The sequence below is a fragment of the Ctenocephalides felis genome, unplaced genomic scaffold, assembly GCF_003426905.1.
Source record: "Ctenocephalides felis isolate EL2017-DRISC unplaced genomic scaffold, ASM342690v1 CF-g0.4_SCAFFOLD_01886, whole genome shotgun sequence".
In the NCBI taxonomy this organism is placed as follows: Eukaryota; Metazoa; Arthropoda; class Insecta; order Siphonaptera; family Pulicidae; genus Ctenocephalides; species Ctenocephalides felis.
Genome location: NW_020538040.1, coordinates 134,946,765 through 134,964,542, shown reverse-complemented (window position 1 = coordinate 134,964,542; position 17,778 = coordinate 134,946,765). Strand labels below are relative to the sequence as shown.

General features: G+C 28.1%; 1 protein-coding gene across 1 annotated transcript in view; it reads left to right on the top strand.

Annotated features, from left to right (window-relative positions):
* The first annotated feature begins 86 nt into the window (after nucleotides 1-86).
* The window catches only part of LOC113376507 (bromodomain and WD repeat-containing protein 3), a 32,073-nt gene continuing 14,381 nt past the window's right edge, over nucleotides 87-17,778 (top strand). The window contains exons 1-11 of the mRNA XM_026616454.1: nucleotides 87-373; nucleotides 445-503; nucleotides 572-601; nucleotides 670-729; nucleotides 1,375-1,618; nucleotides 2,156-2,316; nucleotides 3,145-3,360; nucleotides 3,643-3,758; nucleotides 4,320-4,498; nucleotides 4,732-4,870; nucleotides 6,420-6,422. Of these exons, the coding sequence (XP_026472239.1) occupies nucleotides 301-373; nucleotides 445-503; nucleotides 572-601; nucleotides 670-729; nucleotides 1,375-1,618; nucleotides 2,156-2,316; nucleotides 3,145-3,360; nucleotides 3,643-3,758; nucleotides 4,320-4,498; nucleotides 4,732-4,870; nucleotides 6,420-6,422 (1,280 nt within the window). The 5' untranslated portion in view covers nucleotides 87-300. The remainder of the gene's footprint in view (nucleotides 374-444; nucleotides 504-571; nucleotides 602-669; nucleotides 730-1,374; nucleotides 1,619-2,155; nucleotides 2,317-3,144; nucleotides 3,361-3,642; nucleotides 3,759-4,319; nucleotides 4,499-4,731; nucleotides 4,871-6,419; nucleotides 6,423-17,778) is intronic.

Here is a 17,778-nt window from a genome sequence, read left to right as displayed (position 1 = left end):
CGCACACCCCTGCCACAAGCGTCCGTCGTCCGTATATGCCGAGCTGTGTCGAGCCGAGCGACCACGAGCGACCTAACGAACGGCCGAAGAGCGAACGAAGTGGCGAACTAGCGAACGAGCGAACTGAGCGCTACGAGCTCCGACTTTCGACATTTCGTTGTTAGTTCGAAATATATGGCAAAGATAGTCATGGCTAGTGGGAATGAGAGACTTCTCGTCGAATACAGTTCAATAAAATGCAAGTGTCAAACTCTGCAATCATATTAATTGGTTGAATATTAATACATATTTTATTAAAATATGACACAAATGTCAAACTCAAACGCAATGGATACTAAACGATCAAACAAAATTGATAATAATATTAAAACAGGTTAGTTGTATTTATATTGAAAATTTATAAGATTTTTTTATCAGTTTCAATGATTTTGATTTTATTTTCAGAACTATATTTTTTAATAGCAAAATTTTTATCGGCCAGCCCGTTACAAGAAACATTTCAGGTGATAAAATGAAGCAAAAATTAAAATAATATTAGTTTTTATATGTTTAAATATATTTTAAATTGTAGGCCTTGCACAAGGAACTTAAAGAGAAGGATGTAAGTTTTGAAATTATATCTATTATATTTTAAAAGGTACCAATATTGAACAAAAATAAATGTTACAGATATTGTCTAGAAGATTAGATTGGCAAGGAAATGAACATGAATTAACATTAGAAGAATTGGTAGGTTATATTTTAGTATTTCATTAGTTATTTTCTCTTTTCTACAATTTACTTGATTTTTTTTATTTCATTATAAGTGCAAGTATTTGATGGGTTTTAATAGAACTTTTATCATACTCATATTTTACCAATTCGTGTCGCAGTGCAAATACATTTTGTGTACTAAAGTTAGTTGAAGTGATTCTATTTCAAATGTGTTGCTAAGATTTTAAAGTTCTTCTATACAAAGATCAATTGTGCGTGAAAAGTTTTGTTAATATAGTGGTAATCAAAATTTATAAAGTGCAGTTCTACAAAATGAGAATCAATAACATAACAACAAACTATAATAAGTGTCATGAGAATTTCAATTTTAATCAATCCTCACAAATTAATTTTTCAATTTTTGGTTTCTTATATAATTTTTTTTTGGAAAAATCAAATGTAATGTGTGTTTGAAACATTTGTCTTACTTTAGACTTGCTATCTTATCTTTTCAAATTAATTCAAGTTGTATTGGAAAATGCAAATACTATTCAAGTATAAAATAAGATAATGAAGAATATTATAAAAGACGAGACATTTTTTTATTATTATGTAAAAAATTATTACACCATAGCTCTATCACATTAATTATATTAATTTTGTTCATTTTCTTTGTTTCAGGAACAACGATATCCACACATTCGTTCAAATCATCTTTTTGAAATTTGCTGTAGGTTAGGTCCTATATTAGATCGAGATATACCTCCAAGTATCAAAGGGGTTAGTTCTCTGCTCGGAGCAGGACGACAAAGTTTATTAAGAACTGAAAATAACATTAATCGAGTGTATCGCTCTAGTGATTATATGTGTCCTAGAAATGGGCTACAATTTGGGCCTAGCTCTTCAAATACAATTCATAATATTGGTATGTATCTTTGCTAGAATTTAAACTTAGAACATATATGCCCATTTATATATTTTCATGTATTAATACAATTTTGATATTGTTTGAACGAGATATTTAGTTTGATATAATGATGTTGTATTATTATGTAAAACTATATTTATTGTTGCAATAGTCAACTTATTCCTTGTTGGGTATTTTATTTTATTTAAATTCACTCATGTTATATTTTTTCACTTATTACATACTAATTCATAAATGTAAATCATTATACATTAACAATACTAATTTATTCTGTTAATTGGAAGTAAACTATTTGACATTAATAATCTTTTTATGTTAATATTAAACTTGTTTCATAAAATACCTAATGTTTGCTGTCTTATATACTAAACTTACAAACTTAAATATATGTTTGAGTTAAAGCAACTCAAAATATATTTTTTTAAATCGAATTTTTAATATAAAAAATAGACTATAATATATAGACATAATATAAACTATTGATATTTTATTATTAGCAGTTCTTATTATTATTATTATTATTTTTTTTTGCAGTAAATATTATTCAAGGTAGACATATATCGGGATCATCAATAAAACCATTTACAGCCCATGGAAATTTATATAAAAAATTACAGCTTTTGAGAGAAACTCTCGGACATTTATCAGCTGTTTATTGTATGATGTTTGACAAAAGTGGAAAATATATTATTACTGTGAGTTCAAAAATTATAATACTAGTCCACCATTAGCATAGATAACTATATCCCATAAGTAGTAGGGCAAGAGATAATAGAAATTTCTCAAGCCAAATCTAATAATATAAGCTCAAAAATCACTCTTAATGTTTTGATAAAATTCTAATTAAACCAGATGTTATAGTTTGAAATATATACTAATTTTTTTAAATATGATTTCATGAAGAACTAAATATGTTGAGAGAAAAATTTCATATCATTTGAAATTTTAATTTATTCTAGCAAAAGTATGCTGAGTTTTTATCTATGCATATTATATATATATATATATATATATATATATATATATATATATATATATTAAATGTTAAATATGAACAATACAACACTCAGATTTTTAACACACACTTTATTTAATAATTACAGAGGTTTTGAGACCATGATATGCCTCATCTTCAGTGTAATTTTAAAAAAGTAAAAATATATACTAATACATTATTTAATTTTTACATTTTACATTATTTTATTTAAATTATATTTAATTTTTGAAAAACAATTAACACCCACTTTGCAATGATTGACACAGTACTAAACATGTGAATATATACAGAAATATTTGAAAACAAATCTTAAGTGTCGAAGATGAAGGGATATGTATGGATATTATTATAATGTAAACAAAAAGGAGTGCGCGATCACATACAAAGATGGGGCATACCATGGTCTCGAAACGTAATTATTAAAGTGTGTGTTAAAAATCTGAGTGTTCATATTTAACATTTAATATTTGTTGCACTCATATCACAAAATTCTAAAACTGCAATTACACCTAAAATTTATTTAAAGGGAGCTGATGATATGTTAATTAAACTTTGGAGTGCAACCGATGGCAGATTGTTATCTACATTCCGTGGAGCTTCTGGGGAAATTACTGATATTGATATAAATTTTGATAATACTCTTCTGGCTGCTGGTAGTTTAGATCATAGTATAAGAGTGTGGGAATTATCAACAACAGCTCCGGTAGCTGTTTTATTAGGCCATACTGGAATGATAACATCTGTAAGTCATATAATATAATGAATAATAAACTTAATATATTTGAAATTTAAATTTTATGAAATTTTATTATTATTTTTCCTGAGATATTGTCAAATTTATAATGAATTCTTCATGGTTATTTTTGGGATTGTTTAAAATGCTAATATGTTAAAAATTATTTGTATAAACTTTACACATGTCGTTTAGAGGATCAAGTATTTAAGTAGTTTCAAGTATATTACTCTAGCAGTTTCTTTCTATAATGTATTAATACTATATTAATGATAAATATTCATGTTACAGGTAAATTTTTGTCCTTCATATGTTGGTGATAATTGTTATTTAATAACAACTAGTACTGATGGTTCTATAGCCTTTTGGTCATATACATATGGGAAAAATTCTAAACCTATATTTGGGTAAGTTTACTTTTAGAAATAGTTAAAAACATGAATACTAATGCAGGCTGTATAATAATATACAGAGGATTTCATGTGATATAAGATATTGGATTACAGTTATAAAATGAAAATAATTTTAAGATATCGCAAATTGATTGTGCTTATTCATGGTTGTGCAAATTAAAAAGTCTTGTTAAATTTAATTGCTTTAGAGGCTTTTTTTATAATCATTCGAGAATATAAAAGTAAATGGACATAATGCACAAAAGCATTGTTTCCAGCTTATAATGTTTCGAAATACTATTAATATAGTGATCAAATATTAAGAATGACATTATATCTTACTGTTAAATTTCAAATCATGATAATATTTGTTTGCGTGTTAGCATGTAGTCAATTGAACACTACAAAATGGGTAATAGTGCTTGCAGTTTCCAATTCCACTCACAATAATAATAAACTTTTTTCATATTAGTTTTTCAAATATATGCATGCAATAGCAATATGTTTTCATACAATTTATAACATGTTTATTCTAGAATTAATATTTATTTTAATATTGACCTTTTTTTATTTAAGGGCCAATCCGTACCAATACTATGAACGGATGCGCCCTGGACATTGTCAGATGATTTGTGCATCATTTAGTCCTGGTGGTACATTTCTAGCTGCTGGTTCTGCTGATCATCATGTACGTATTTACATGATGCAAGAAGATGAAGGACCCAAAAGAATTCATGAAATTGGAATCCATACAGGTAGGCTAACCATACATATTTATGTTTTATTTGCCCAACTTATTAGATTTTGTAATCATACATAATTGCTTTTATATTGTAAGATTGATAGATTTTATAAAGTTTCCAAATAGGATACAATTATATTAAATTCATTTAACTTATATTTAACTTATTGCATAATTAAATAAATCACATTTACAAATTAAATTAATAATAAATAAAATAAATAAGATAAATTAAATATTTATTAGATGCAGTTGATTCTATTCAGTGGGCTAACAATGGATTAAAGTTCATATCAGGAAGTAAGGATGGCAGTGCATTGATATGGAATTTTGAATCTCAGCAATGGAAGTCCCGAAAGTTATTAATGAATGAAACACTACCTGGGTATAGTTACTAAAAACATCATTTTTAAGATAATTTGTTGATTTTCATATAATTTAAAATATCATTGTAAAGCACAATTTTTCAAAAGTACATAAAGAAAATGTAATGTAAATATGTCAATATGAGCTTAGTGAATACTTACCATATGGCTTACATATGTATGTAATCCCATCTGCAGATGGCTATATAGAATTACTCCACACAAAGAGTTGCTTATATCCTAACATTATTATTCTTACTTTTGAAAATGCAAATAGATAGAGGTTTTGCTGATTTACCTATATTTAGATTATGTATTCAAATTAAAGCTATTATAATAAGAAACACATTGATTTGTTATTCATAATTTAGCAATATTCATGCACCCAAAGCATAAAATGGATATTTGTCACAATCAATAATTGCTAATTGTTTGAATCGTCTGGATCACTATTTTTTAACATTAAAATATGTCATTTCTACTTGAGATCAAGTATAGAACATCTTAATTTTTTTTTATTATGGTGTTTTATTGTACATAAACAGTCTTGAATGCACGAAACATATCATCTCATAAACTTTGAATGTTGTATTTGAATATTAATTATAAATTTATTTCAGTCCAGAAAATACTCCTGATTTTGAAATAAAAAAATTGAGAGTTACTATGGTTTCATGGACATGCAATGACAATTGGGTTGTGACAGCAACAAATGATTTAACGGTAATTTTAAATATAGCTAGCATTTGTATCTGTCTGTATGTTTACACTACATGCGTTCACTAGATAAGATAAAAAACAACAATAAGATTCAGTCTGAAAATTGCTAATGCATTTATTCAAAATACTCTTATGCGAGGTTGTTACTACATTGTGCACAATTCAAAAGCATTTTGAAGAAGTGGTGAAGGTCATTAAAGGGAATTTACATCTGAATGCTGCCATTAGGTTTAAAGATGGCCAAATTGGTGGAAGTCATAATAGCATATATAAAGAGTGGGGTTGGATTTTTTTTTTTAATTGAATAATCAATATAAATCTTGTTTATTAAAACACATATGAACTGGCGACATTGCGTACTTTTACTTAAGATGTGCTAACTTAGGTTTTGTTGAACACTTTTAGTTGATAGTCAATATAATTGCATGAATGATTTGAGATTGAATATGTATACACCACTCCATGATATATATAAATATATATGTGTGTGTGTGTGCGTGTGGTGTTTGTATATACATAAACAATTTTTCTTTTAATTGGTTTAATTTTAATTGCAGGTAAAAGTATGGAATACAACAACAACAGCAAAACTAACGAAAATATTAAAGGCCATAAAGATGTGATATATGTGTTAGAATCTCATCCAAAAGATGAAAATATTATGTTAACTGCTGGTCATGATGGGCGATTATTTGTATGGGATATTTATACAGGCGTAAGTACAAGTGAATGAATGAATTAAATCAATTTTATATTCATTTTATTATTTTTTTTAGTCTTATATGGCTGAATTTCAAGATGCAATTGGTCAAGGGTTTGGATCTATTTTTGATGCCAAATGGTCTAAAGATGGTACAATGTTTGCTGCCACTGATTCCCATGGTCAAATTCTACTTTTTGGGTTTGGAACTGGTCATCCATTATTGAAAGTAGTAAGAATGATTCATTCTAATTTTAGCATTTGTTATAAGAGCAAAATTTTACTTTGAATGGCTGTTTCTTTTTATTCAGTTGCCGAAAGAACTATTTTTTCACACGGATTATAGACCATTAATAAGGGACACCAATAATTATGTGCTGGATGAGCAAACTCAAACAGCACCCCATTTGATGCCTCCTCCCTTTTTAGTGGATAGTGATGGAAATCCTCATCCGCCTGCACTACAAAGGTTAGTGCCAGGCAGAGAACACTGTCCTAGTGAACAGCTCATTCCAAACATAGCTGTAGGAGATGGAGGTATGTGAGGTTCTGCAATAATCTTTATTTAGTAATAACACATAATTTTTATTTTTTTACTTTGTGGTACCAAAGTAAGGTAACTCTTTTGTCTTTGCCACTACCATTAATAAATCTTGCTCAAAATAATTAACTTTAAATCATTTTGAAAATTACAGTGTATTCTATTAGTTGGAATTTTACCACATTAGTTGGAATTTTACCAAGTTTTTGATGAACCCATAAATTAATTTAATTAATTAATTAAGCAAACTAATTAATTTAGAATATTATTACTAATATTTGAAAGATAAGCATTCATATTGTATATTGTGGCATATCAATATTATTCTTTGGAATATTATCATTATTTTGTAATACAATTATTAAATAATTTATAGTACACAATTATTTAAAAAAATATTACTAAAAAGCTTTCAAAGTTTTTTTAAAATATTTTTTTTATTACAGGTGTTCTACAAGTAATTGAGGGTATTCCTAACAATGTAGTATCGCGTTTTGGCATTGACTCATTGATTAGAGCTAGAGCAAGAAGATTAGGTGTACCAGAACCGAATAATCAAAATCAAGAGAATGATGATTCTGGTGGAAGCAATTCAGATGATAATGCTGCTGTATGATACATAATTATGTTGCTCTTTCCTTCATAAAATCGTATTCAATATGATTTAATTTGTTTTATATATAAATCAAAAAGTTGTAATATTAGTATGTAGTGAACATATGTTTACTACAATGATGCTATTCTCTAAATAATTAGGATTATCATGTATTTTATAATTTATCAACACTATTGTTTGTTCTGCATGCATTTAACATTGTGAATTCTTCATGATTTCACAATAAATTTGTTTTTTTTTTTGTGCAAGTTAGATATGTATAATTTCCAATCTATATAATATAATCAAAGTTGTTGCAGGTAGGACAGCGTCAGGCAACTAGTTCGCCGAGGGCGGCGCACGCATTCAACGGAGGCCAGCGCTCGGTCGCGCGTCGGCCAGGTGCAGATGTTCAGAGAGTTCGCAACAGTGTCGGTAACTGGCAACGCGACGGCTCTTATGTATTTGAAAGGCACAATGTTATGCGCCCTATTAAACCCAGTCTACTTCGAGCAATTACTGATAAAGTGTAAGAAATTTATTTTTATTACATTTTCAAATAGTTTTTTTTTTCTTATAATAACTTTACATAAATGTTATTATTCATAAATCAACAACATTTATTTTATTATTTGCGTGGTTGTTTTTTTTTTAAACTTTAAGGTGATTTTTACGATTACGCCAGAATGCCCAATTTGCTAATTTTATCTCTTATCACATTATCTCAATTTTTCATGTTTGTATGATTCGGTTTGTTATTCTGAATCGATTAATTTTTTTTTTATTATTAATAACGATCAGAACATTAATTATATTTTGAGTTATATTTTATTACTTCCCAAAGGAGAAGTTTGTTTTCATAAAAAATCCGATTCGCTAATTTTACGTTTTCTCGACGTTTAGAGCCATTCTGAATCGAATGAGACCAAATTTGGAAAAAGTATGTGTGTGTGTGTGTGTGTATGTCAATAGATTTTTTGCCGTAAATCGACGTTTTCTCGAAAACGGCTGGACCGATTTCAAAAATTCAAAAGCCATTCGATGTATCTCGATGGGACTATCGTTTGTCAGTTTTGCACGACGATCGGCCTGGCCGTTTCTTTGTAAATAGCAGAAAAGTGAAAAAGTTTTCGTCCACGTTTTAGCCAGCAATTCTCAATCGATTTTGAAAATTCAAAAACTGTTCGAAAGATATTGGTTGGGAATCTTGCTGATTACTTTTTGGTAAAGATCGGCCGGGCCTTTTTCTTGTAATAAGTGTTAACATTTTTTTTTCGACGATTTTTATGATTTTTTTTTTTGACGGTAGATATCATAGTCTTATAGATTATAATAAAATATTACGTCCCTACTACAAGTCGTTTAATTTTAATTCAATCGTCAGTTTTGTTGACGATCTACAGAGCCATTTCTTTGTATTATGGAAAACGTGTTAAACTTTTCGTCCACATTTAAGCTCACTACCGAATCGATTTTAATAAATCAAAAACTGTTCGAAAGATATTAGTTGGGAATGATGCTGATTAGTTTTAAGTGAAAATCTACTGAACCGTTTTCTTGTAATTAACTGTAGAAAAAAAAATTTAAGACGATTTTTATGGAACTTTTTTAGCGATATATATCATGGTCTTATAGAAGTTACTGAAATATTACGGCCTTACGACAAGTAATTTAATTTTAAAAATTTATCAAAGTTTGAGAAAATGAGTAGTTTTTTTGACGTTAGCTAAAATTAAATTAGTATATTTACTTGGTACAACAATAGAGTACTTGGTCTTAATGAACATACTAAACCATTAAAGTCTATGCAAACTGGTTCAAATGTAAAAATTGTTGATTTTTAAAAATTTGCTTTTAGAAAATACTCCAAGTTAACATGTTCGTTCTATTTCAATTAATTCACTCGGAATACTTTTAATCACTCATAAATTAATTTATTTTTTATTGATTAAGTCGATTATTTACAAATATCGTGAAGTTCATGTAACTTGCCTCAAGTCAAAATACCAATACCAACTGGTTTACATTAATTAAATATAATTATAGGTTGTAGTTACCCCCGACCGTAATTACTATTAGATTTAATTTATTGGATCAAGTTAATAGGCCATAATTTTTTCAAGTCTTCCTAATTGTGGAGTAAGGGGCAGCGGAGCAATGAGTGATTTGGGGTGATTTTCTAATTTTTGATGATGATTAGTGAATTTTGTTTTTATAAAGTCTTTATATAGCACATTCAGATCATCATGCAGAGTTTTACTGCTTGCGTACTAGGGTGCACCTATCATCATTCTAAGTAGTCTTGATTTGGTCTCTGCTGTACCAGTGCTACATTAGATTTGCTAGAGCAGTCCTAAGGCTCTATTCCGTATAACCAGATAGGAATTATCATTTCATAAACCAGGATTTAGTATTTGAGTGTTAATTTAAAATTATGTCCGATAATCCAATGAAGTTCCGTAATTCTAGATTTGATAGTTTTGATTTTTGTTGTAGTGTGGTGTTTCCATGTTAGTCCGTGATCTAGATGTACACCCTGGTATTTAACATAGTCAGCACTTAGTATTATCTGGTAAAAAAAATGCACTCCTGGGCATCATTCTGAATCGAATGAGACCAAATTGTGTCATCTTTGATCAAAAAGTGTGTGTCTGTGTATTTGTATATAAGCCAATTTTTGACCTTTTGTCGACGTTTTCTCGAAAAAGGCTGGACGGATTACGAAAATTATAAAATCCATTCAATGCAACTCATAAGGACTAGCATTAATTAGTTTTGCGCGACAGTCGGCCGAGTTGTGTCTTTATGATTACCAGAAGTGTAAAATTTTTCGTCAACAAATCTGAATGGATTTTAAAAATTAAAAAACTGTTCGAAAAATATTGGTTGGGAATCATGCTGATTAGTTTTTGGTAAAAATCTGCCCGGCCAATTTTTCGTAATTATGTATTGAAAACTTTTCTTACGATTTTGTATGACGATAGATATTGTAGTCTGAAATAACATACTAAAATGATACCAATGATGGCATACAATAGGCGGTTGAAGCTGAAGAGGCATATCGGTTTCGTTGTATCTACATACTGATTAAAGTTGACGTTAACACTTAAATAAAAAAAAATCATTTTCAGAAAACGAAATAGATGAAATGAAACCGCCTCCGCTCTTTTCTTATATCTTGTTTTTTTTTTTGGACCCCGCCTTTAGGGGTTAATGTTTATGTGTATGTGAGCCAAAAATTGATCTTTTGTCGACGTTTTTTTCAAAACCTCGACATGCTGCGCTGGTTAAACTCGATTTTTTGAGCACGGTTTCGCCAAAAATTTTGAACCTATTTTGAAAATGTAAAATCTGTCAAAAAGATATCAATAAGGAGTCGTGATTAGTTTTTAGTAAAGATTGGCCGGGCCGTTTGTAATTAATTAATCGTAAAATTTTTTTGACGGTCTATATATATACATAATATACTAATATTATAGGCATATCAAATGTGGCAACTCTTATTAGAACTCTTTTTAGAACATGAAATAGAATCAAGTCTATTACATAAATTAAATTTAATTAATACAATTACAAGTATTATAATTTTGTTTGAAAGATATCAATGGAAATCGCATTGGTTAGTTCTTAGCGAGACGTGAAAATTTTATTTTTGAAATAAACAGTTGAAAATTTTAAATGTTGCTAAATTCGGATCTTATTCAACTAGCCAATTATATTCATTTAAGCTTGTGGAAGTTGTGTAGATAAAACATTTATTCGTTTAAATATTGTATTTGGTTAAATAAAACCAACAAATAATTGTAAATACGAAAAAGGATAAATTTGATTCGACTAGTATTTACTATTAATTACTAATTAAAGTAATATACAATTAGTTTGCTAGGTACTTTATTATTATTTTTATTTATATATTATTATTATTGTAATTTTTTAAATAAATAATAATCAGTAAATTTATAAATTTACACAATATCAGGTCAGCAGCTAGAGACAATGAGTTAGCATTATATGCAGCAGAAATGAAAAGGAGACCTCTCATGATATCAACAGGAAATCCATCTAATTCTGGACCAAAGGACAATAATAAGAAAAATGTCAGGAAGACAAACCAACAAAATAGGTACAATAAAAACATATTAAATTTACATATTTCATTAATATATTTCTAGTGTTTTGTCATGTTTTTATTGTATTCACAAGCCATTGCAATCAAAATACAGGAACTAAATATGTAGTGTCCTATAATATAATGAAGATTCGGATGTAAACCGAAAGCTAACTTTTAATTTTAGTATTTATGTTTGTTGCATTATGCATTTCGACAGCTTTCTGTATTGTATTGGAAGTTTTTCTTTAGAAAAATTTGGTTTTACTATACAAATTAATATTGAATCATATCACCTTCTATGCAGTAATTATAGCATTGCCTGATTTACGACTGTAAATTGTGCAATGATAAACAACTGAATTAATTTCACTATACTTGATTTGTATGGTATCTCAGATCATAATTTTCTGTTTGTTTTAAAATAGCCGTACATACAGGGACTCCGATCAACCAGATCTTAATCATGACACGACTACATCACCAGAATCTGGTGACTCATCTGGCGGTGATGAAGAAGTTGTGCTTTCAGAATTTAGCAGTTCAGAAACTGATAGTACGGATTATTCAGATTGGGTAATGGATCAGCCGGGTCAAGTGTTGAAACCTCCAAAAAGAAGTAAACGAAGACCTGTTAGGAAAATGAGTTATTCTCCGCAAAATGGATCTGTTAGTCGAAAGAGTACCCCTGTAAAACGGAAGGTATTGCGATTTATGAAGTTTTATTTATTTTATTCACTTGATAGGAATTCATTTCAAATATTATGTATTTATTGTTTTTTAATCAATTTTTGAATAATTATATTTATATTTATATTTATTTATATTATATATTTTTTATAGTTTTTTAATCAATTTTTGAATAATTATATTTATATTTATATTTATTTATATTTATATTTATTTATATTTATATTTATTTATATTTATATTTATTTATTTATATTTATATTATACGCTAATTGTACAATTATAAATTATATGGTAGATAACTTAAATTAATATATAGTTATATATATATTATATAGTTTATATGTGTTTTATAAGTTATATTAGTTTATAGGAACACTATTTGAGTGATTTAATTTGAGAGTTTTTATAAAAAGAGTTGTTGATTTGATCAATGATGATTTTTAATTATCTAATGCAAATAGTATATAAATATGCAGTAGTAACACTTCATATGATCACCATATTATTATCTCAGTTTTGCTAAGCTTTATTTTGATATGAATTTTATTATTTTCAAATTTACAGGTACCTTCACCACATGATAAAGTAGAGATTACTGAAAAATATAAACCATCTGAATGGTTATCTGAGATTATACCTCGCAAACACCATATTATCCCCAGGTAACACTTTATTTAATTCTTGAATCTATCTGTTTATTTAATGAAACTTGAATATCTCTAACCTTTATCAATTTATTTTTTCTCAGATGGGTGATGAAGTTGTTTATTGGGCACAGGGTTATAAAAAATACTTAGATGCAGTAGAAACAAAAGATGTTTATCCAATACCTAAAAAACTAAAGCTTGGGAACGATCAGATAAAAGAGTTTGTAATTTCTTCAACTTAACATCATCACGTTAAGTTTACTTTTTAATTTTACTTTTATATATTTCAGGATCATGAGTTTGTCAAAGTTGTTGGCATTAAATATGAAAAAAACCGCCGAGGTTATGTTGCTTGAAATTAGCCATTATTGAACCAGATGGAACTCTGACTGGAAATCATTTTACAATTAAATATCATGATATGGCAGATGTCTTAGATTTTTTAGTATTGAAGCAGACATATGATATTGCTGTCAATCGAAATTGGGGACCTGGTGATAGATTTCGTTGTATGATTGATGATGGTTGGTGGTCAGGACAAATAGAAGAAAAATGTCCCATTAGTCCATTATTTTCAGAATCATTATTTATGTCACTCAGGGTTAGTATCAATACTTATTTCTGTAGTATTAAATATATTGGTATCACCTGTATAATTGGTATATATACCCTCAACCATTCAATTTTGTGTATTGAACTGTTTATTTAAACTATTCTTTAGAGACTACAATTATTTTTGAAATAAGTTGATATGCATACATATTTACATTTGTTACATTTTTATTGCTAACAATAATCAAAAATAAATTCAAAATCTACTAGAATTAGCTAAAATTTTCTGTTGATTAGAAAGAAATTTATTTACAAGTTAATTTGTATGTAATATATTTATAGAAGTGAATTAATATACATACAATAATGTACCAGTATTTGAAAATAAACTAGTCAGGGAAGAAATTCAATATTCACAACATAATAAATTACTTATACATACTTTAACATTACATTTTTGATATTGTTTATTTGAATAATCTGAATGTATTTTCAATAATATACTGTTTCTTAGGGATAAATTTTGATCTATTCACTTTTTAAGGTTCGATGGGATAATGGAGAATATGAATACATGAGTCCTTGGGATTTAGAACCAATTAATGAAAACAGTGAGTAATAAATTTAGTTATGACATCTAAGAAGCACTGACAAGAATGTTTTGATTATAAACTTTAAAATATTTGTTATATTTCATATAAAAAATAACAAAAAAGTGCAACAGATTAAGTCAAATTTAGAACGAAAATGTAGCTATAGATAAGCACATATTACTATACAATAATTATCTATACGTCTGATGAATTTCTATATTTAACTATGTTTTGTGTGATATGTGATTATACAAATATAAATTGCAAATATTTGAAAACAATTACTCATATTGGATTGTCATTATTATTAAATTACTTCAAACTTAAATTAAATGTTATCATTACAGGGTTACCGGTGGAAGTGGGAGGTGCTGTGTACCAGTTCTTCCTGAAGAATTAAGAATGATTCTTTATCAACCTGCACCAGAAGAATGGCCTCGAGGAGATTGTGATGCAACGTGTAGAAGAATAATTCAAGGCTTAGATCAGGTGAATTAAGAAAAACAGCAAGTTCAATATTTTTGTAATAACTAGTTTTTTTATATAGGTTATGCAGTTATCAATTGCTGAACCTTTTATTGCTCCAGTTGATTTGAGCATATATCCATCATATGCTTATATTGTCGAGTATCCAATAGATTTAGCAAGTATCAAAGCTCGATTAGAAAATAGATTTTACAGAAGAATTACTTCAGTTCAGTTTGATGTTCGATATTTGGCAACTAATGCAGAAAAATTTAATAAAATACATAGCACAATAGTTAAACAGGCACGAATAGTTACTGATCTCTGTTTGCGAATCATAAGGTAAAAGTTTCACACATGCAGAATACTATCTTTTAATCTAAAAGTTTGTTATAACTCTCAATAAACATCAAGTGTTGTTATTTAAAGTAAACTTTTTATTAAAACATAACTAAAATTATAAATACAACTTCAGAGAAGAAGACTCAATAGATGTATCTGCAGTATATCATCAATTAATGGATACTTATCAAAGTAGTTCAGAGAGCGAAACAGAAAATGATAATGATCAAGAAGTAGTATTTGAGGATAGTAGAAAAGGTAACAAGTCCCTGACACTTGAAATTTTCCCATGTGCATGAATGTGTTATGAGCGTGATTATGTGAATCTCGGGTTAATTTGAAAATTACTGTAAATGATTCAATTTTAGTATATAAAATTTGTTCATATAACATTACAAAATTAAAATGGTCTTTCCAATATTGAATAGATGTATCTTTCAGTTTCTAGAAGAAATTTGAGGTCTGTGACATCAGATGATTGGAAAGTCAGTTGCAGTGAATTATTAGATGCAATTTGGAAATCTGAAGATGCCGCGCCTTTTCGAGAACCTGTTGACAATATTGAACATCCTGATTATTATCAAGTCATCGATACACCAATGGATTTACGGTCGATAAAAGAAGATTTGCTTGGAGATAATTATGAAACCCCAAATGATTTTGCTCACGATATGAGACTGGTATTTACTAACTCAAGGAATTATAACACAAATAAAAATCAAGGGTAAATATTTTTATTGAGTACAAAAAGCATGTATTTATCACACTAATTTTTTTAAATGTTATTTATTGTGTAGCTTATTTTATTTATCATTGTCATTGTGTTATTTCATTGTTAACCCTCCATAAAACCTTTCCTGAACACTTTGGGTTTTATTATGTTTGCATGTGAATAAGGATACTAACAATTTTTTTCTGGTCATTTAATAGACATACTACTATTTAACAAGTGGAATGAAAGTTTGTGTTATTAATATAATATAACTAGGTATAAGGGGCATTAGCCTCAAGGCAAGTTGCATGAAATTCCCTTCCCGATATGTGTAAATAATCAACTTAATCAATAAGAAGGGAGATTTAGCTATTTAGATAAAAAAAATCCACTGTTTATTTCTAACATAAAGTATAACTTATTTTTAGTAAGTACTTACACCTAGTTAAATTAAAAAACTACTAGCCTTAGGACCGCAATATTTTAGCATGTTTTTTAATATCTCTAAACATAAAAAGTTTCATCAAAAACGTTACAATAATTTCAATAATTGATTGCGAAGAAACGGCCCGGCTTATCTTTACTATAAACTAATCAGCGCGCGTCCCAACCTTGAGGGACATGATATCTTTTGAACAGTTTTTAAATTTCAAAATCGATTCAAGATTTTTGGCTAAAACGTGGACTATATGTGGATGAAAAAATTGGCACTTCTGCTAATTATAAAGAAACGACTTGGACAATTTGTCAGGAAAAAATGATAAACGCAAGTACTTGTAGAGTTACATGGAATGGCTTTTAAATAGTTGAAAGCCATTTCTGAGAAAAAATCTACGAAAATTCGGCTAACATACATGCAAACACACATACTTTTTTCAAATTTGATCTCAAATTATTCAGAATGACTTGACACATTGACAAAACATAAAATTAGCCAATCTGGCGAATTTACTGGCGAAAACATAAAGATCTCCTTCGGGAAGCTAATAAAGGTATGTTTGTGTATTAGTTCAAATTTACAATAAAAAGTTCTTTTTAATATCTAAGCAAATTGAATTAAACATAAATATACTTTAAATCTCTATATTATGGTAGTAATTATCTCATTATATCAAAATGAAAATGTTCATTTCAAAACCTCTACCAAATATTACATATAAAAAGTAACTAACAAATGCAAATCCTTTATATGCGATTTGTTATAATTAATGCTTTACTTTCCATGTATTTCTTTGGTTTGATACATTTTGCACATAATGTGTGTGTATGTGTGCATACATATATATTTTATACATTTATAAAAAGTATGTTCTTCATGATTGCTTAGAACTCATAAATTTTAAAAGTTGGTTTGAGTTTTATTATATATTTTTTGAATTTACAATATTTTTTATTTTAACATTTTCTACACAATGTAAATAGAGTAGATTCAAAAATAATCACTTTTTTGTTAAAATATTTATTTCTTCAAATTCATTCCATGCATTTTTATCAGGATAATTTTGAGGTGAGAGAAAACAATGTATTTTTATCATCTAGTTTTCATTCAGTCATATTCTTTCACCATTCAAGTTAATAATTATAGTTTTAAGTTATTAATTTAAATGGTGAATAATAATAATAGTCTATCTTATATATTGACCAATATAATTATCATATTAATTTATAAATTCAAATTAGTTCCTTTAGTTATGCACACTGCTTTGCGTCAAGATATTTTGCAATATTGATTATACAAAATAATTTGATCAATGCTAAATGTTACAGATTTATATGCAATATGCCATGACCATTCGCCTTAGTAATACTTTTGAAACACAAATGAAACCAATATTGAATAACTACAAGTCCAAAATAAACAAAAACGAAGAGACAAAACAGAACTTCTACTAGAAAATTGTTACACGTGGTTCAATGTTGCTGGTAAGCCTAATTATCATGAGTAGCATAGTATTCATCGTGGCATTGTATTTACAAAATTGTTTATATAACTAATTTAGGCCCTAGCAGGAGAACTGTAACGATGAGTAGCAGTAATAGTAGTTCAATAGTGAAAGTACTAGTGGTAATGAAGAACATACAGTGCATCTTGTGGATTCAGCTTATCAATTACCAATGGTTTATTAACTAAGGAATTAAATCTAGGATGAAATGAAGAATTGAAAATTCAGAAGCTCAGAATCAGAAGAACAGATTAATTCTGAAAACTCTTCTAGCCTGCAAGCGACTCCCTGCCAATATCCTCATTGAGAAGGATTGA